Genomic DNA, 16,022 nt, shown 5'->3' with positions numbered 1-16,022 from the left:
GGAAAGGAAAGGGGGAAAGGAAAGGGGGAAAGGAAAGGGGGAAAGGAAAGGGGGAAAGGAAAGGGGGAAAGGAAAGGGGGAAAGGAAAGGGGGAAAGGAAAGGGGGAAAGGAAAGGGGGAAAGGAAAGGGGGAAAGGAAAGGGGGAAAGGAAAGGGGGAAAGGAAAAGACAACACAGACCAGAAACAGAGTCAACTTAATAAAAACAAAACCCCAAATCATGAAGAATCTTCCCTTGAGGCAGTGATGGGAGATGAGCAGAGCAGGGAGAGGGGAAGAGCAGAGTCTTTCAAAATAAAGCAGTGAAAAACACAGTAAATGGCTTTACATAAGCCAGATGTTTCTCCAGGGAAAGAAAGTAGGAAAATAAATAAATCTGTCTGGATTTCCCTTCCTCCACTCATACTTGGTTCCCTCACCAGATATTTCTTAAGGCCCTACATGCTCTTGGGTCACTTGCATCACTGAGCAGCACAGGAGTAACACACCAACATCCCCCAGATCTCCCCATAGCACAGCCAGTCTCCATTCCCAATGTGCCCCAATGTCTGTGAGGGAAAGCCAGGGCTCCATCCTCCTGCAGCAGGACCACCACTTTGCAGGAGCCGCGGTCAGGTGAGAGAACCTCAAATCCCAACTATCCGAAGAAACAGAAAGCAGTGGAGAAACCAGGGAGAGCAAATCAGGACAATGCAGAACACCTGCAAGTTCAGCCATGGGCACAAACAGCCAGAAGGGAGGAAGAAAAGCCAGAGAGTGCTGGTGGTCTCGCCTTGCACCAGGCAGGGGAGGGGGTTCCATATTGCCCCAGCACTGAGGGGTCCACATGGCCCTGGGACTGCTCAGCACCAGCAGTCTGGCGCTGTACAGCCAGCCTGGGTGTCTGTGCCAGCCGCGTGATTAATTCCCAACCCATAATTAATCCCCAACCCTTAACTGAGCCATCAAAACTGAACCGCAGCTTCCACCCTGACCCTGCTCCCAACCCAAAAACACCATCGCGACACAGGTGAGCAGGGCAGCATGGAAGTGTCAGGGAGGAGCCCGGAGGCACCAGAAACTTAAAATTCCATTGCAAGCAGCTCATTGCCTCTGACCGCTGGTGCCAGCACCATCATGGCTGCCGAGGACTGCTGTCACCAGCTGCACAGAGCCTTCTTTCCCCAGCTGTTCATCCTCACGCACCTCCCTCACAGGAGCCAGCCATGTTTCTGTACCACTGCAACAGCCACAAGTCCTTCACGACTTCCCAGACCCCCAGTTCAGGTCCCCTCAGGTCTCACAGCAGCTCCTCAGGTGTTTTGGAGAGGAAAAAGGTGAGAGCAGAGACATAGCCAGTCTAGGAAAAGGAGATGGTGCTCACCAGGATAATTTTTGCCTCCACACTACAAGCCCCTCTGGCCCAGGGCGGGGGGGCTGGTACACCCCCACCTCAGGGCAGCAGCGGCCATGACAGGAAGGGGCGCGCTGTGGAGGAGGGACACAAAATGGCTGCCACTGCCCGCCCTGGGGAGGGCGCTGCCCTGAGGTCCAACCTTGTATTGCTCCCCCCCTCACAGTTTCCCCACCAATTTAAGGCAGATCTCACACAGATGCCACACAAAGAGCTGTTTAAACTTAAGCACGGCCCCAGGCAACAGGCACACTTGCTGCTTCATTGCCACGTCACTAGCTGAACCACGGGTGGCAGGATAGACCCCACTCCACCACCCAACCAGACATGGCTGGCCTCAGCACCCGCTTGCCCCTGTCCCAGCATGGCAAGCCTCCTCAGTGCAATATGACTGCCAGCACACAGCACAGCCATTTCCCTCACACCGTGCTCTTGCGGTGGTGTCTCCCACCCAAATCTCACGCCCGGGTTGGGAATCCAGCAGTGACCTTGGGGCAGCCTCCCTGCAGCCCGTCCTTCGGGCCGGTGCTGCTGGGCAACACAGCAAGAAAGTCAAAAGACAAAGCCAGTAAAAGCAGAACTTTGCAGCTCAATAAAGGAACTCGCAGGACAAGGACGTGGAGGCCAGATGGGACTCCCACCAGCTGCCCTCCCTACCTGCTGGACTTTTCCTCACCAGCCTTCTCATCCCCAATTACATTTAACCAGCCCAGCACTCTGACCTGAAGCATGATTAAGAGAGACAGACTTGAGGCGGCACAGGAGCAAATGGCATGAAATCCCACTTTCACACACTTTCTGAGCAGCCCAGAGCATGACTGTCACAGCCTGTGCCAGTTGGCTGTAAATACAGGGATGTGTTGATTAACTGAACTATTTACATGCCGTCGCAACACTGCAAATAGCCTGATTTGCTCACATAAAGGATAAAAAAAGAAAATAACAGCCCGCAAATAACCTGGTTACCTTGGAAATGCGAGCACCCAAATTCAGATGGTGGCAGGAAGAGGCTGCTTTCCCACGTCCGTCTCTGCGTGACGCAACAGCAGGCAAGTTCAGAGCTGCAGAGGCTGGCTTGCGTCATGCTCAGCGTGTGCTTGGTGCCACACCAAGAAATAAGGGCCTGGGAGAGGGGTAAGGGTAGACACAAGCGAAGGAAAGCAAGCTACAAGTAACCCCAAAGCCCCTTCCCCAGCTCATGTCCTGCTCATTGGGCTCCTGATGCTGCCTTGGCCACCCCTTCACACTTCCCTCTCTGCGGCTCTTTGGGGCACATCTCCCAGCCTCTGCGTTGTCTGTGACCACAAGTAATCCTCGCTGCACTGCCCTGGGAATCTGCTCGTTGCTCTCCTGTTTCACAAGATGCCAACCAGCCACCCTCGTGCTCAGGACGTACCTGCCCTCCTCACCCTTCCCTCTCCGGCTGGGGCGAGCAGCCAGGCTCTGCCCAGCAGCGCAGAGGGATGTGCCATGCAGAGGGATGCTGGAACCATCCAAAACCAGCTGCCTGGGCTTCCTGGTGGGGAACTGCAGAAGTTTAGCTCTACCTGTGTTCAGAGCTTTGTGCTTTCACCATGACTTGAAACAGAGGGAGAAACTTTTAGAAAGCACCTGGGACCTGTGGTCCCTCTAACTGTTCAAATCATCAATGTAAGAAAGTCATCCATGGGGGGGGAAGGGAAGACAAATTCCCACTGCTATTGCCTGAGGTCTTGTGGCATCACAAATGGAAACCCAGGGACAGCAGATCTCTCTGCCTGTGCAGGAGATTACCTGTTTTTTTAGAGCAGCACCACAGAGCATCATGCAAGCAGCTTGCCTGGAATCAATGGGTTAACTGAGGAGCTTCTCCCTGCTGCGTGTGGGAAGCGGTACCTCCTTGCCAAATTCCACCGATCCGAACATAACCAGCTTTCTCACTCAGCCCATGCTCCTACGCTCAGCTAGAGCTCGTGCCCGCCTCTGCAAAGGAGTGTAGACAGACTCCATGCTTTCTTTTCTCTCTGTAACTATTTCTCCAGCATTGCTGCTTTCCTGATGTCAGTTCTTGTCTCCTCACTAAATTACAGGACATCAGGTCTCCAAGGAAACCCCTCCGAGCCAAGAAGCACAGTGTGAGACATCTGTAAAATGCTGATGGCTGAGGACCAGACAGGCTGGCTGCTCCCTGCTGTCGAGGCCAGGAAGCTTGGAAAAGGCTCCTTTGGGTCCTGGAGGAAAGAGCACTTGCAGGTGGCAGGATAGTTTTCAGACAAGCCACCTCCTTCCTTTGGCGACGGGGCTTTTGAGCGCAGCAGACAAGCACAGCGGACCTGCATCTCCCAGGGTCAGGTACCCCGCGGGAGCTGCCTGCACACCAGCTCTTCCACCCAGCCTGTGGCAAATAGCAGCTGTGCTGTTCCAGCCAGCCACAACTCAGCTACCATGCAAATGTGCTTACAGAGCTAATGCTAACTGCTAATATCCAATTCCACACCTTAGCGGAAAATCGTAAGAGGAAATTGGACGGAAGCAAATATAGCCGTACACCTGACAAGCTGCTCTGTGCTCCTTCAGCGCACAGCCAGCCTCCAGCACAGCTTCATATCTTCCTCAAGAGCTGCTCTACCATGTAATTACAGTGGAAAACCTAAAGGTCTTCTTTTCCCTGCATACCAGGTAGATTTTCATTTGTTGAACCACAAAGAGGCCTCTAAATCAATATATAGATTCCCATCCTGCAGTCAAGGAGTAAACAAACAAATTCTCACACACACACGCTCCCTTGACTCCAGCTTCAGCCTCTGACCACCTCCCCTGCTCTGCAACAGACTCTGCACCCATCAGCCTGAGCTCCTTCTGGAATAAAACTAGCTATCTTTGGTGCTCAGGCCCTAGGACTGGAAGAACAAGACAACACAAACATTCACTCTGAGGAACTGAACAGATAGTCATTTAATTTCTTGCCACGTATGTTAAAACAAGGAATCGGGGAGGGGGGGGGGGCAAGCCCACTGCTGCTCAGTCCTGCCCAGATACAAGCAGGGACATGGGGAACCGCAGCTCCCTTGGCTGGGCTGACCTCCGATGGTTAGAAGTTCCAGCCTAAAGCAGCCTCATTAATCCCTCCAGATTTCCCACAAGCTGCTTGCATCTGTGGCCAGGGAGCATGGGGGGACAAGCACATCCCACCTGCGACACCCCACGCAGGGGCCTGGTCCCCCATCCGAGGATGCAGGAGGATGCTCCCACTCTCCGTGAGACCCCAAAAGAAGTCATCAGGTGGCTGCCTGCACAGCCATGACTTCTTGCTTTCCTACTGAAATAAAGCCTGCTATCACAACAGTTGTGGGCAAGGCCTTGCCATGCCTTTGTAGGCCACGCTTAAACAGTGAACAAAAGTGTCTTTAGTTTATCTACTTATTTTTGGCACAGAGGAATGGCTGGGGTCAAAGCTAGTCCCATTCTCAAGCTGTTCTTTGTTCTCCGGTTTATCCAATACCCCATATCCCTCTCCTCACCCTCCCACATCCCCCTCTCCGTTTTACCACAGGTCTTAAAAATTAAGCTGTGCATGCAACCAAACACCACACTTGAACACTGCCCAGCAAATGCTCTTCATGGTCACAGAAGAATACTAATCAACCATAAAAAAACGGATAAGAGCAGCATGCCCTTACATGGGCAGAGGCTAGACAAGCATCTGACACAAACATCATTTTTAAAGAAAAAATAATATTTATTTGCAATATAAACAAAGTCCCAATATTGGATCAGTATATATAGGGTCACTAATTTTCCTTCATAACTCATAAAGCAGAACCATTCCTCACTAACAAGCTCTCATTTGTACTAATCAGAAGATGCATCTTTTCTTTTTTTCCTTTAAAGAAGAAAGACCACTAACAGCACAGGAAGCCTTTACAAACCAGCTTAGCTGTAATGCAATACAGATGCACTGTCAAAAAATCCCTGAAAAAATTAATTCCTCCATGAGGTAAGATGCAATTAGGATATTCTCAATTTTCTCACTCGCAACCGTACTTACGCCCATTCTCCCTTCCAATGACCCACGATCCCAACATTGTTGCAAACAAAACCCAAACGAACGAACAAACAAACAAAAGACAACCAGAAAACAAGAAGGAAAAGCTCATTCCAACATTCTCGTAACATCTTTAACAAAAAGAATGGTTTCAGGATATGACAGCGTCAAACATTCCTCCAGATGGAGATTTTTTTTATTATTTTTTCTTTTTCTTGAAAAAAGTACAAAAAACTGGATATTTAGAAAAAAATCCGTGGCTTTTTTTTTTTTTTCCATTACATGAGAGTTAAAGTGGACAGGGAGGGGGGAGAAAGGAGGGACTACATTGCAGCCAATAAAGAAATCTCCAAATCCATTCTGCCCTCCTCCCAGAAATTATTACCACTTCCTCCCCCTCCCAGCTCGGTATAAGGTGTTTGCCAAACACTAGCCAGAAATATAAACAAGTCTTCTCAGAATAGAAGGCACGGCATTAAGTTATTCGAAAGAGGAAGAAAAAAAAAAAAATCAGAACCTCTGTTGAAAGCTCCAATCATCTCAGAATTTGCCAGTTAATATATATATTCATATATATATATATATAAAAAAATTCTCTGTTACAACGCTCTTGTCATCATTTCCACATCTCTTCACTCCCCTCACACGCTCTGTGCGTGACGATTCAGTCCCGTCCCGCTACACAATCCTCACTCTGCTCCAGGCACTCGCTGTGCTTCCCCCCTCCACCCCGCACACGTGGGAAAGAATTGAGTGTGCACGAGAAACGCCAACATCACAGCTACCTTCAGTACTCGGGATGCTGGAATGGTTTCGGGCCAGCTGGATGACATTAAGCCAGTCAACAGACAGCAGAGAACGAAGCTGGGCTCACACATGCTTCTACCAACTCTGGAGGCTACAAGAGTTTTACCTCTGGCAACAGCAAACAGTGTTTTTGGCAGGGGTGGCATTAGAGAAAAAAAAAAAAAGCTTGCGGCTTAGTCACCTTGGCTGAATCAGTGCAGAGTTTGTGATTGTGAGTGCAGGAGTGGTGAAGGGGTTGCATTTAAGCCCAACTGGCCTTCACACATAACAAAGCTTCCTACCAGATGCTAACAACAACAGCAGCAGCATGTAATCTCTCTCTGGAGTACCCAGTAATATGCCAGGACATATCAAGGCTTCACAAAGTGTGCAAAATGCATTTGGTCAATATAAACATTTGATTAAAAAAAAATAATAAATGATCAAACAAGAAACAGAATAAAATACTGGTTTTGCAACCTCGTCTGTACAAACAGTCAGGAACTTACATATTTAAAAAGAGTTTGAACCCAAAGCTCAAGTAAGATCTACCTTTTTTTTTTTTAAATCAAAAAAAAAAAGTAAACTTGGGTTTTAAAACAGTCTTGGCCCAACACCTTTTGTTCAAGGTTTCCAAGTGCATAAATCTCCTCACTTTCCACAGCAAGCTAACCCCCGGTAGCTCTTCACACGTGTGCGTGCTCTGACAGTCCCAATGCACCCAGGAAAGCGGTTATTGCCGGTAACAGCTGCGTTCAAAACGCTGTAACATCGCCCGTATTAAATAACCCCCTGTAAAAAGACTACCTCTTCAAACCACTTTGATCAGCATACTAACGAACGGCATTAGCCTTCTTAAAGCAGCGATCAGGCACCTCTGCCCAGAGAAGCTAGTCGTTTCAGAGCTGCCTGGCAAGACAGATACTTTTGTAAGAGTTGAAATGCTCAAGAGAAGCGATTCGATGCTCGAGTTCCCGACCTGGCGGCATCCCCTTCATGTGGACTCCAGAGTGTTCAGCTGAAACAGGTTGTGGTTGGTGGGGGTGGTGAAATAGAGCTGTTCGCTGGGCGAGTGGTTGTCACAAGGGCTGTTGAGTCCCAGAGTCCTCTCAAAGTCCAGGAGCTGGCCCATGAAGTTAAAGTTTGGGGAAATGTTGGATTTTTTCCTTTTCACAAAGTCATAGGCATCGTTCAGGGACAAGTTGAGTTTTTGCATCAAGTAGGCAACGGTGACTGTTACAGAGCGGCTGATGCCAGCGAGGCAGTGAACAAGGATCCCACACTTCTTGGAACGGGCCTCATCTGAAACAAGACAAGGGGAAGGGGGAGTCTATTATTCTGCACCAAAAACGCACGGCTTTGGAGCAGGGCCAGGTGGCAGCTGCAAGCTCCCAGGACCAGGACGACTGCCAGAACTGGATCCCCTGCTCCTACTGACACCGTCTCGTGTCCCTCCGACACCACATCTGACCCCAAAGGGCTCCTGAGATATTCCCACTGCGCGGTGAAGCTGCACATCCCCCTTGCGCACAGCAAGGCTAAGCGTCTCACGTGCTTGAGAAGTATTAATCAAGCCTGGCCATACATCCCTTGCCTAGGGAGCATCGGTACCCTCTGTTCAAACAGAGAAATGGAGTAACCCCACATCTCCAGGGAGATGCTGGTGGTCGGGCATAGCACACCCGCCTCAACACCAACTAACCAGGGAAGGCTGCGCACTTGAGGCGAGGCCACAGCCCAACGCCATGCAAGCTATTCTCTTCTGCTGTCCTTGTCCTCCTTCCACTAGAAAGTTATCTGAATGCAGTCAAAGCCAATTTAAGCTGAAGTGCAGGAACTTCCCTTATTGTGAAATTGTTCTTTAGGATCGACAGAAACGCACTTCACTACAAACAAACGCTTGTGTTGGAGGAGGCTCTCAGGATGAATGGTAGCGGGGAGTAGGAATGCAGGCTGGACCAAAAAATGGCGAGAGAACAGCGACGAAATTTCCCCTCCCTTGCCACCGACTGAAAAGCACACACACACTCATTGTCTCTCGCACAGCCGGAACAGCGTGATCCCTTTATGAATTGACATCTTAGTGCTGAAAGAGAGACACGTCGCTGAGAGCGCTGAATGCACACAAGTACCCAGTGCTGCTTACTTCTGGGCAGCCCTATTTGAAGTCAGTCATTTGACTGAGAGCTTGGCGGGGAAGAAGAAGGTGGCAGGAGAAAGAGGATCCTCGGGCAAAGCTGGAGGCAAGAGACACTCTGGCACCGTGAGTGCAGAGAAGGGCAAAGAAAGTGCAGGCAAAACACAACCCAGACCCAACAGGTTTTCTGCCCCAGCTTCTAAAACCAGGTGAGAAATTGCAGTGCAGTGGGCAATCACCCCCCAGCATACCCTGCTCTCCCCATTCAACAGTTTTGAGACATTTTTGCCTTTCATCTGACCTGTGCCGCATTTCTCGGTGTTTGGTTTTAGAGTGAGCTAATCCTCCATTTCCTGTCATTAACTGGGAAGCACAAGCACGGTGGTGTCACCTAGACCAGACATCATCTGAGCAGACGGATCCCAAATGCCACACGCCAGCAGGGACCCTGTACCTCTCCCCTGACGTTTAACACCATGCTCTGTGCAGAAAGTGCAGATGGGACATCAGACAGGTCCCTGCTGCCACACTGAAGCAGCTGCTTCTGACCACAGACTAGAGGACGGAAGCTGGGGGCAAGGAGAGTGCGTGGCAACCAGGGTTTCCAATGGCCAAAAAGCAGACGAGCAGCCACCACTGCTCTGCCTGCCCCGTTGCAGGCCCTGTGGCACAGTGAGCAAGTGCAAGCAGCAGGGTCCAGAACGGGGGGCAACAAGGCAGCATCGAAATAGGCTGCACAGATTTCAGTCTGAAGGTCCCCCTCGCCTTTACGTATGGCAATGTTTCTCACCAGATATGAAGCCACAGGACTTTTAATAGATAACGGCAGTAATGACTACCTGTGCCATTCACCCCCCATAAATCCGAACTGATTAGGCTAATGACCATCACCAGCAGACAGCACAGGTCATGCTGGAAGTGTACATCCCTGTTCAGCTCGACAGACACTTCTCACAGAATAAAAAGTAATTTTCAAAGTCAACACTAGCCTGGGAGGAGAGCTCTGCCCCCCCTGCACCCCTCCCCACAACCAGCCAAAGCTGTCTCAGGGGCTGTCTGCACAGCAGTTTTTCCAGCTGAGCTCTGCAGTGTAATTATAATCACTAACTCATTGTGTTGACACTTACCTTAGGAGAAGTATCCATACAAGGAGTTAGTTATGCTAGGGTAACTTACAGCGGGATCGCAACTAGACTAGCAAATCCCCTCGAGAAAAGAAAACACCATCTCCCCCCTCAGATTTTAACCACACTTGGGGCTAAGGGATTGCTGGCACCCGTCAAGTTAATGCAACTCCCATCAGCACTCATTCCGCCGAGCAAAGGAGCTCCCCACCGCCTCGGTTCAGCCGTTCCACACAAGTGCAAATCCCCATACAAGGACAAGAGACAGCAGGGCCGGGGCCAGTGGGGCCGGTACCACCACTTGCAGGTAACCCAGCTGAGCTGCTGCAAGAGGGCTGCATTTTGGAAGAGGAGGCCTCCCTGATCCCAGCCAGGGTAACAGGCACCACAAGTGTCACCTCAGCAGCGTGACACTCAGCTGCTAAGCCAGCGCCAACGCTGTGCCCCAGAGAGGTGAGGGCAGAGATGAGCAACAGCCCTGGGAAGCAGCTTGCCACATTCCCAAGCGGTGAGTATGAAAAGAGATGTTCTGCCAACTACCTACCAATGAAAGCAATGGCCTCGGGAAAGAACTGCGAGAGGTTCTGGCTCCAGTGATCTGAGATGGGGATCTGCTTGTACTTGAACTCTCCGTCATGCTCAAACATGTTTGGCAGGTTGGGAGTCACATTCAGGATGTATTTAATGCCGTATTTGCCCAGGACGTCCAAGTTGGTGGAATCTTTGGCACAGCCCAGGTACAGGTAAGGTAGGATCTGGACCGGAAAGGCAGGCTGATTGTTAGGGATGGGGCTTCCATCCGACTCCGTGGCACTGCTGGGTTCCCTGTCGGATTCGCCATCCGAGCAGTCAGAGCTAATCCGCAGCCCTCCCAGGCCAAGGACTGATGCTGGGGGAGAGTTGCTGGGCGAGGAGCTGTCAAGGTTCGTCTCGCAGTGCTCTGAATATTCAGTCTGAAACTTGTTAAAGCCACCTGGGAAGGGGGAAAGGAGAGAGGGAAGGGGAGAGGCAGAGAGAAAAAGATGTTTAATTCTTCAGAATGGGAAATGCTTCTACCTGAAAACATTTGCATGCTACTTAGCAAGTCTCTGCCAGCAAAAAGCTGGTATACCTGAAACTTCACCCCAAGAAAAGCGTCTCCCTGCCCCCACATCTTCCCTGGGCAGACTGCTACTGAGTAAACAGGTCCCAGAAAACCAAAGAGTGTTTCTTACAAAGTTTGATATTGATAGTGATAAACAGGGGCCAAATCTCAACTGCAAAGGAAACAAACATCTGAAAATAAAAATCAATGGCCAGAGACAGTATAGCCTCATTTATCTTGTCAGAAATATGGGTCTGGGGCAGCTTAGGCAAGAGGTATTATGCCAATTTGACAGAAAACCACAAAAGTATCTGTGTCTGAAAAGATAAAGCAAGAACAACCACCACATACCTGGCCCAGGCACTAAAACCCGATACAATAATTCACCTTCAAGCAGGGAAAAAGGCCACAGGCTTTGCCAAAGAGCGATCCTCAAGTATTTTATCACTACAAGCACGTTTTGCGACAGAGCAACGCCACAGGTTTGCTGTTCACCCAAACCGCAGCAGGCCTGAGAAGGGATGGGACCCCTCACGCCTGCTCCCAAGTCCTTTGCTCCGGCTTCCCGGCTCAACAGCTTGGGAAGGAAGGCAGAGAAGGAAAAACCCCACTGATCTGCCTCCTTCCCAGGCGGTATTAAACCGCAGCTCAACCATCGCTATCTGACACTGACAAATGGTTTAATTAGAAAGGCCTCCTGGAAACTTTGTTAGTGGGTTCGGCGGTTGTGGCGGGGTCACTGAGCAGGACAGACAGCTCCTGCCACATCCATTCATGAAAAAGGCTCGTCCTCGTCCTCCTCCTCCCCCTCGCGCTGCCAGACAGCGCCGAGGAGCCATTTTGGAATTTTAATTGGAAACATTTCCCACCGAGGCTCCCGGAAAAAGGCAGAGAAAGGGGCTCAGCTCCTCCCCTGCCCATGGGGGAGAGCTTGGGACCAACTTCAAAGCTGCTCCCAGTCCTGCTGGGGCCGAGGACGACGGGGAGAGAAATGGGAATACAAAGCGAAGGGGCAACCGAGCCCACCAGGAAACCCCAAACTGGGATGGGGGATTCACCCACCAGCGCAGGCGGGGAGTGGAGGAAAAGTGGGATCCTCCTCCGTGCTTGGGACACCACCACCCCCCATGTCACCTTTGAAGGAGTCTTGTGCGGGCAGCGCAGCCCTGACGGCTGGTCCCCAAACGCCTGCCTGTCCCCCCTCGCCACCCCAACTCCTTACCAGGGGCTCCCCCGGCTGCCTAAAACGGGTCCCTCAAGCAGCAGTGGTTTTTAAAAGGCTGCGAGTGGCAACTTTCTTCACCACTCTCCCCACCTCCACCACTCCTCCGCTCTCCTGTTATTCCTGCCTCAAACCCGCCACCCAGCGACCGGACTGGGAGGACTGGGAGGATGGGAAGGGTCCCAGCAGCCCAGCTGTGGGCTCTGCTCAGCCCGCTGCCGAGACCTCCTGGCATCTTTCAAAACGGCCAAAAAAAGCCCCAAACACCCCAAAAAAAACCCAAAACCCCATCCCCCCCCCCCCAGCCCTCACGAAAGGGCCGGTGCGGGGCTCGGCTCCCCGCTCCTCCATCGCCCCGTCCCGGGGGAGCGGACGGGCCGCCCCCCCCCCAAGCCTCGCTGGCGATTCCACGGAAAGGGGGAGAAAAACCCAAGCGCTGCTCGCTTTTCGGCGATGGGGGGGGGGGCTCTCCTTCCCCTAAAAAAATCTTCCGGAGGGGCTGGAGGGGACGTGGCGCCGAGGCGGGGAGCCCCCGAAAGACACCCCACCACCCCGCCGGGAGCGGAGGCGAGGGGCGGCGGCGGTGCCCAGCCGGGGTCGGCTCGGGACAGGGCAGCGCTGGGCGGGGGGGAGCCCCGGGGACGGGGCTGGGGGGCTTCCCCCCCCCCCTCGCCACCGGGGAGGCGACGCAGGAAGACGCGGGGCGCTCCCGGCCGCTTCCATCCTGCGACCATTTTGTGCGCGGGATTAACGCGGGATGCGGGGGGGAGGGGGATATATAGAAAAATCAAAATAAATCAGGCAGAGGGGAGGCGGGAGGAGGAAGGAAAACAACGCAGCCACCTCCGGCCGGCCAGCGGATGGGCGCCCGGCGCTGCAGGGGCCGGCGGGGGGGGGCACAGACGCGGGCTGCGGAGGATGAAGGGGGGTGGGGGGGTGGAGGAAGGACGGGGGGCACCTCACCTTTCAGGTAATAGGCTTTGCAGCCGTCGTCGCGCAGCTTCTGGAGCAGCAGCCCCAGGACGGAGGTGGCGGCCCCGCCGTCCTGCCAGTCGGCGGTGGCCTCGTCGTAGAGCAGCACGGTGTCGGCCTTGCAGCGCTTGACGAAGCGCTCCTTGTCCTCGTGGTTGGGGATGATGGAGCGGATGGGCAGGTTGCCCTTCTTGAGGCGGCGGAGCATCAGCCCGGGGATGGCCAGGTTGATGGCCGTCTCGATGTGCGAGCTCTCGAACAGCTCGTGGGGCCGGCAGTCCAGCAGCAGCAGCGACCGGCCGCCGCCCGACTCCAGCTCCTCCTGCAGCCACTCCGCGCTCTTGCACGGCATCGCCGCAGCCATGGGCGCCCGCGGGGAGCTCCCCCAGACCTGCGTTTTCATGGGGCTCGGCAGCAGCGGCGGCCGCCAGCGCCCGGCCCACCGGCCACCCACCCTCACCCCCCACCCCGGGGTGGGCTTAGCGCTGCGCCCGGGCTCGGCTCCGCTGTGGGTGCGCTGCCCGCGGCCCGGAGCGCGGCGCCGGCCCCCGCTCTGCCCTACGCGGCGCGCCCCATCCCGGCGGCCTCAATTAAAGCGCGGCTTCGCCGGCGGCTCGGCGTGTCATGCCTCGGGGGGCGGGGCGGGCGGCGCGGCTCGCCCCGCCCACACCCCCCTTCCCCCTCCACACGCCCGGCGCCGAGCGGAGCGGCGCCGCGCACACGCCGGCCCCGCCTCCCGCCACGCCCCCCTCCGAGGCCCCGCCCCCCGGCGGGCTCCGGCCCAGAGCGTTGAGCGGGGTTGCGGGGGTGAAGCGCGGGGGGTGGAGGCCCGCGGGGGTCCCGGGCGGGTCGTGCCCAGCCCTGCCTCGGGCTTCAGCAGCAGCGCGCAGTCCCGGAACAGCACTGACCGACAGTCGTTTGGCCGCCGGATTCCCCGCCGCCCTCCGAACGAGCCTCAAAATAGATGATTTTATCTGTGCATCCTCGTTTATTTTTAGAGCATCTTCCCCGTTGGTACCCGCTGCTATAAATACAAAGCTTTTGTGCTGCGATATTCAAATTTCAAGGCAGGAACGTAACCAGAGGCATCCTTCTGCTCTCCTTCCACCTTGTAAGTGCCTTTTCACGTGAGTCGGTCCTCCGGTACCAGAAGTTTTCCGTGCCTCACGTAGATCGTTTCTGTTACAAAACAGAATTGATCTTTCTCTTTTTAATGAGCAGGGTGACATTAAAAACGTGGTTTTGTACGAGCTGCTTCTGTTGCAGTCTATTTTCACCAGGCGGGCGGTCAAACGTCGATGGGTGGCTCAGAGACGTTGTGCAATCTCCGTCCTCCATTAATCAGCACAGCCCCGAGTAACCTGGGCTGACCCCAGCGCTGACCCCAGGGCTGACCCGGCTTCGAGCGGGGGATTTGACCAGAGCCCTCTCTCGCTCCCTCCTCACCTGGGTTATCCCACATGCCGCGCTCTTCCAATTCCCAGTGGGAAGGGGAATGGCTCCTCCTCCCCGGTCTGGGACAGACGACCCATTCCTTTTCGGCCCTGACTTCTGTTCTCTTTGGCCACTGATTACAAACTTCCTCGGCAAACGCTGCCGCAAAGGGAAGAGGCAGGGTCTGTCTTGCCACCAGATTCCCAGGCGCAGCGACCTGACTAAGGTCTCGACAGGGGTTTTTTCCCAGCTGGCTGAATTTCAAGACATGGGCTGTACTCGTGTAACAGGAAAGACATTGTTCTTCAAAACACCCCGCCGCACGCAAACAAACACGTGCACACACACACACGCAGAGTCCGAGTACTGTTTATAACCGTGCTGCTCAAATGACGTTGTGTCAAGGCAAAAAATACAAATGAGACTGTATTTAAAAACACTTCTCATCCGGTCAAGACCTGCATTTCATTTCTCAAAGCCAAGATCTACTACTGAGGCCATAACAGAGCCGCTGCCTCCCCAGCGGTCTTTTGTGTACCCGCGACACATAAAATATCCCAAAGAGGACGTTTTCACCCGCCTGTAGTACAAAAGCAGCACTCCGCTGCGCTTGGGTCCCTGTCTCCTTTTAGTTGAATTCTGAAGTCTGGATCCTAACGAAAAATACCGACTCCATGCAGAGACTGAGCACACGCTTAACTCTGAGCACCCGAGCATCCCGTTGCAAAACGTTCCGTGATTTCAGCAGGACCGTGCTCCGGACCGTTTGCTGGATTTCATCGGCATCAGCAAAATAAATGGCTCGTTCTACATCGCTTTTTCTTTGTGACTCAAGTGTGCCCGAGAAAGCGGAACAGCAGAAGCCGTCCACTTCCCCTTGCCCGGTTTATTTTTACCACTGGTTGCTGTGGGAAGCTATTGTGATTCAGTGTTGCAGTAGGAAGTTACTAAGGCTGGTCTTGCAGCAGAGGATGTTGAGGTTCTTACACAAGCCACAGCGAAAACAGCTGACCTTTCAGCGTGTCTGTCAAAGCACCGCCCGCTCACCAGGGGAAGAGCAGCGGGTTGTGCAAAGAGCTTACACCTGGGTCTAACGCCCTCCGCGTACTCAAAATAGCTCAGAAATCTTACGGGGACTCCGTGGCTCCTCATCCGCGGGGCGTGGGAGGCAGGTGCAACCGCCGGTGTGCGGTGCTGCGAAACCAGAAGAGAAAGGTTTCACCTCCATTTTGCGGTCGCATTAGCGACCACATGAGTTTCGGGGCAGGCTCCAGGCACCTCACCTGCAGAGGCAAGGCCAGATCTCGCCCTGGCGAGGGCGAAAGCAGAATAATGTCACCTAACGCTGGCATGGCATCCTCTGCCTGCCCAGCTGGGGGCTGAGGGACACTGGGAGGGGAGCAATAGGGAGTCCCCTCGCTTCCCCTTCTCCAGGCCCTCAGGAGCATGGCTCAGCCCCGTGAATGGCCCCTGCAAGGCAGCGGGGCAGGAGGCAGGGGGCAGGGGCAGGGAGCAGGGGGCAGCGGTAGCAGGCAGGGGGCAGGGGCAGGGGGCAGGGGGTAGGGACAGGGGGCAGTGGGCAGCGGTAGCAGGCAGGGGCAGGGGCAGTGGGCAGGGATAGCGGGCAGGGGCAGGGGCAGGGGTCGGGGTCGGCGGCCGTGGCAGCCTGCCGGCAATGCTGCCCTCTTCAGTCCGCCGCCCCGAACCGCACCGCCGGCGGGCACAGCCCGAGCTCTCCAGCGCCAGCACCGGGCTCCCTTTGCAGGGCCCCGCATCCCCCCCCGCAGCCGCCGCGGCTGCTGTCCGGGGGGATTTCTTCCTCGAAAGAAGAAATCTCTGCTCTGCAG

General features: G+C 54.1%; 1 protein-coding gene across 1 annotated transcript; it reads right to left on the bottom strand.

The window, feature by feature from the left end:
- Positions 1-5,097: 5,097 nt before the first annotated feature.
- On the bottom strand, positions 5,098-13,302 carry DUSP7 (dual specificity phosphatase 7). Its single transcript, XM_075432815.1, has 3 exons — positions 12,733-13,302; positions 10,008-10,436; positions 5,098-7,504 (listed from the first exon to the last, which is right to left on the bottom strand). Exons 1-3 carry the CDS (start codon positions 13,142-13,144, stop codon positions 7,197-7,199), a joined length of 1,149 nt encoding a protein of 382 aa, XP_075288930.1. The 5' UTR covers positions 13,145-13,302; the 3' UTR covers positions 5,098-7,196.
- Between the last annotated feature and the right edge of the window lie 2,720 nt (positions 13,303-16,022).

This window comes from Opisthocomus hoazin, chromosome 11, assembly GCF_030867145.1.
Source record: "Opisthocomus hoazin isolate bOpiHoa1 chromosome 11, bOpiHoa1.hap1, whole genome shotgun sequence".
NCBI classification, from domain to species: Eukaryota; Metazoa; Chordata; class Aves; order Opisthocomiformes; family Opisthocomidae; genus Opisthocomus; species Opisthocomus hoazin.
The sequence above is the reverse complement of the archived record's forward strand: the minus strand, read 5'-3'. Positions and strand labels throughout refer to the sequence as shown.

Excerpts from the sequence above, each read along its gene's own strand:
- DUSP7 (XM_075432815.1), bottom strand. The coding sequence starts at position 13,144 with ATGAAAACGCAGGTCTGGGGGAGCTCCCCGCGGGCGCCCATGGCTGCG. Across the intron at positions 10,437-12,732 it reads CAAAGCCTATTACCTGAAAG|GTGGCTTTAACAAGTTTCAG; the intron begins GTGAGGTGCCCC and ends CCCCCTTCCCAG. Across the intron at positions 7,505-10,007 it reads CGAGGCCATTGCTTTCATTG|ATGAGGCCCGTTCCAAGAAG; the intron begins GTAGGTAGTTGG and ends GTCTTGTTTCAG.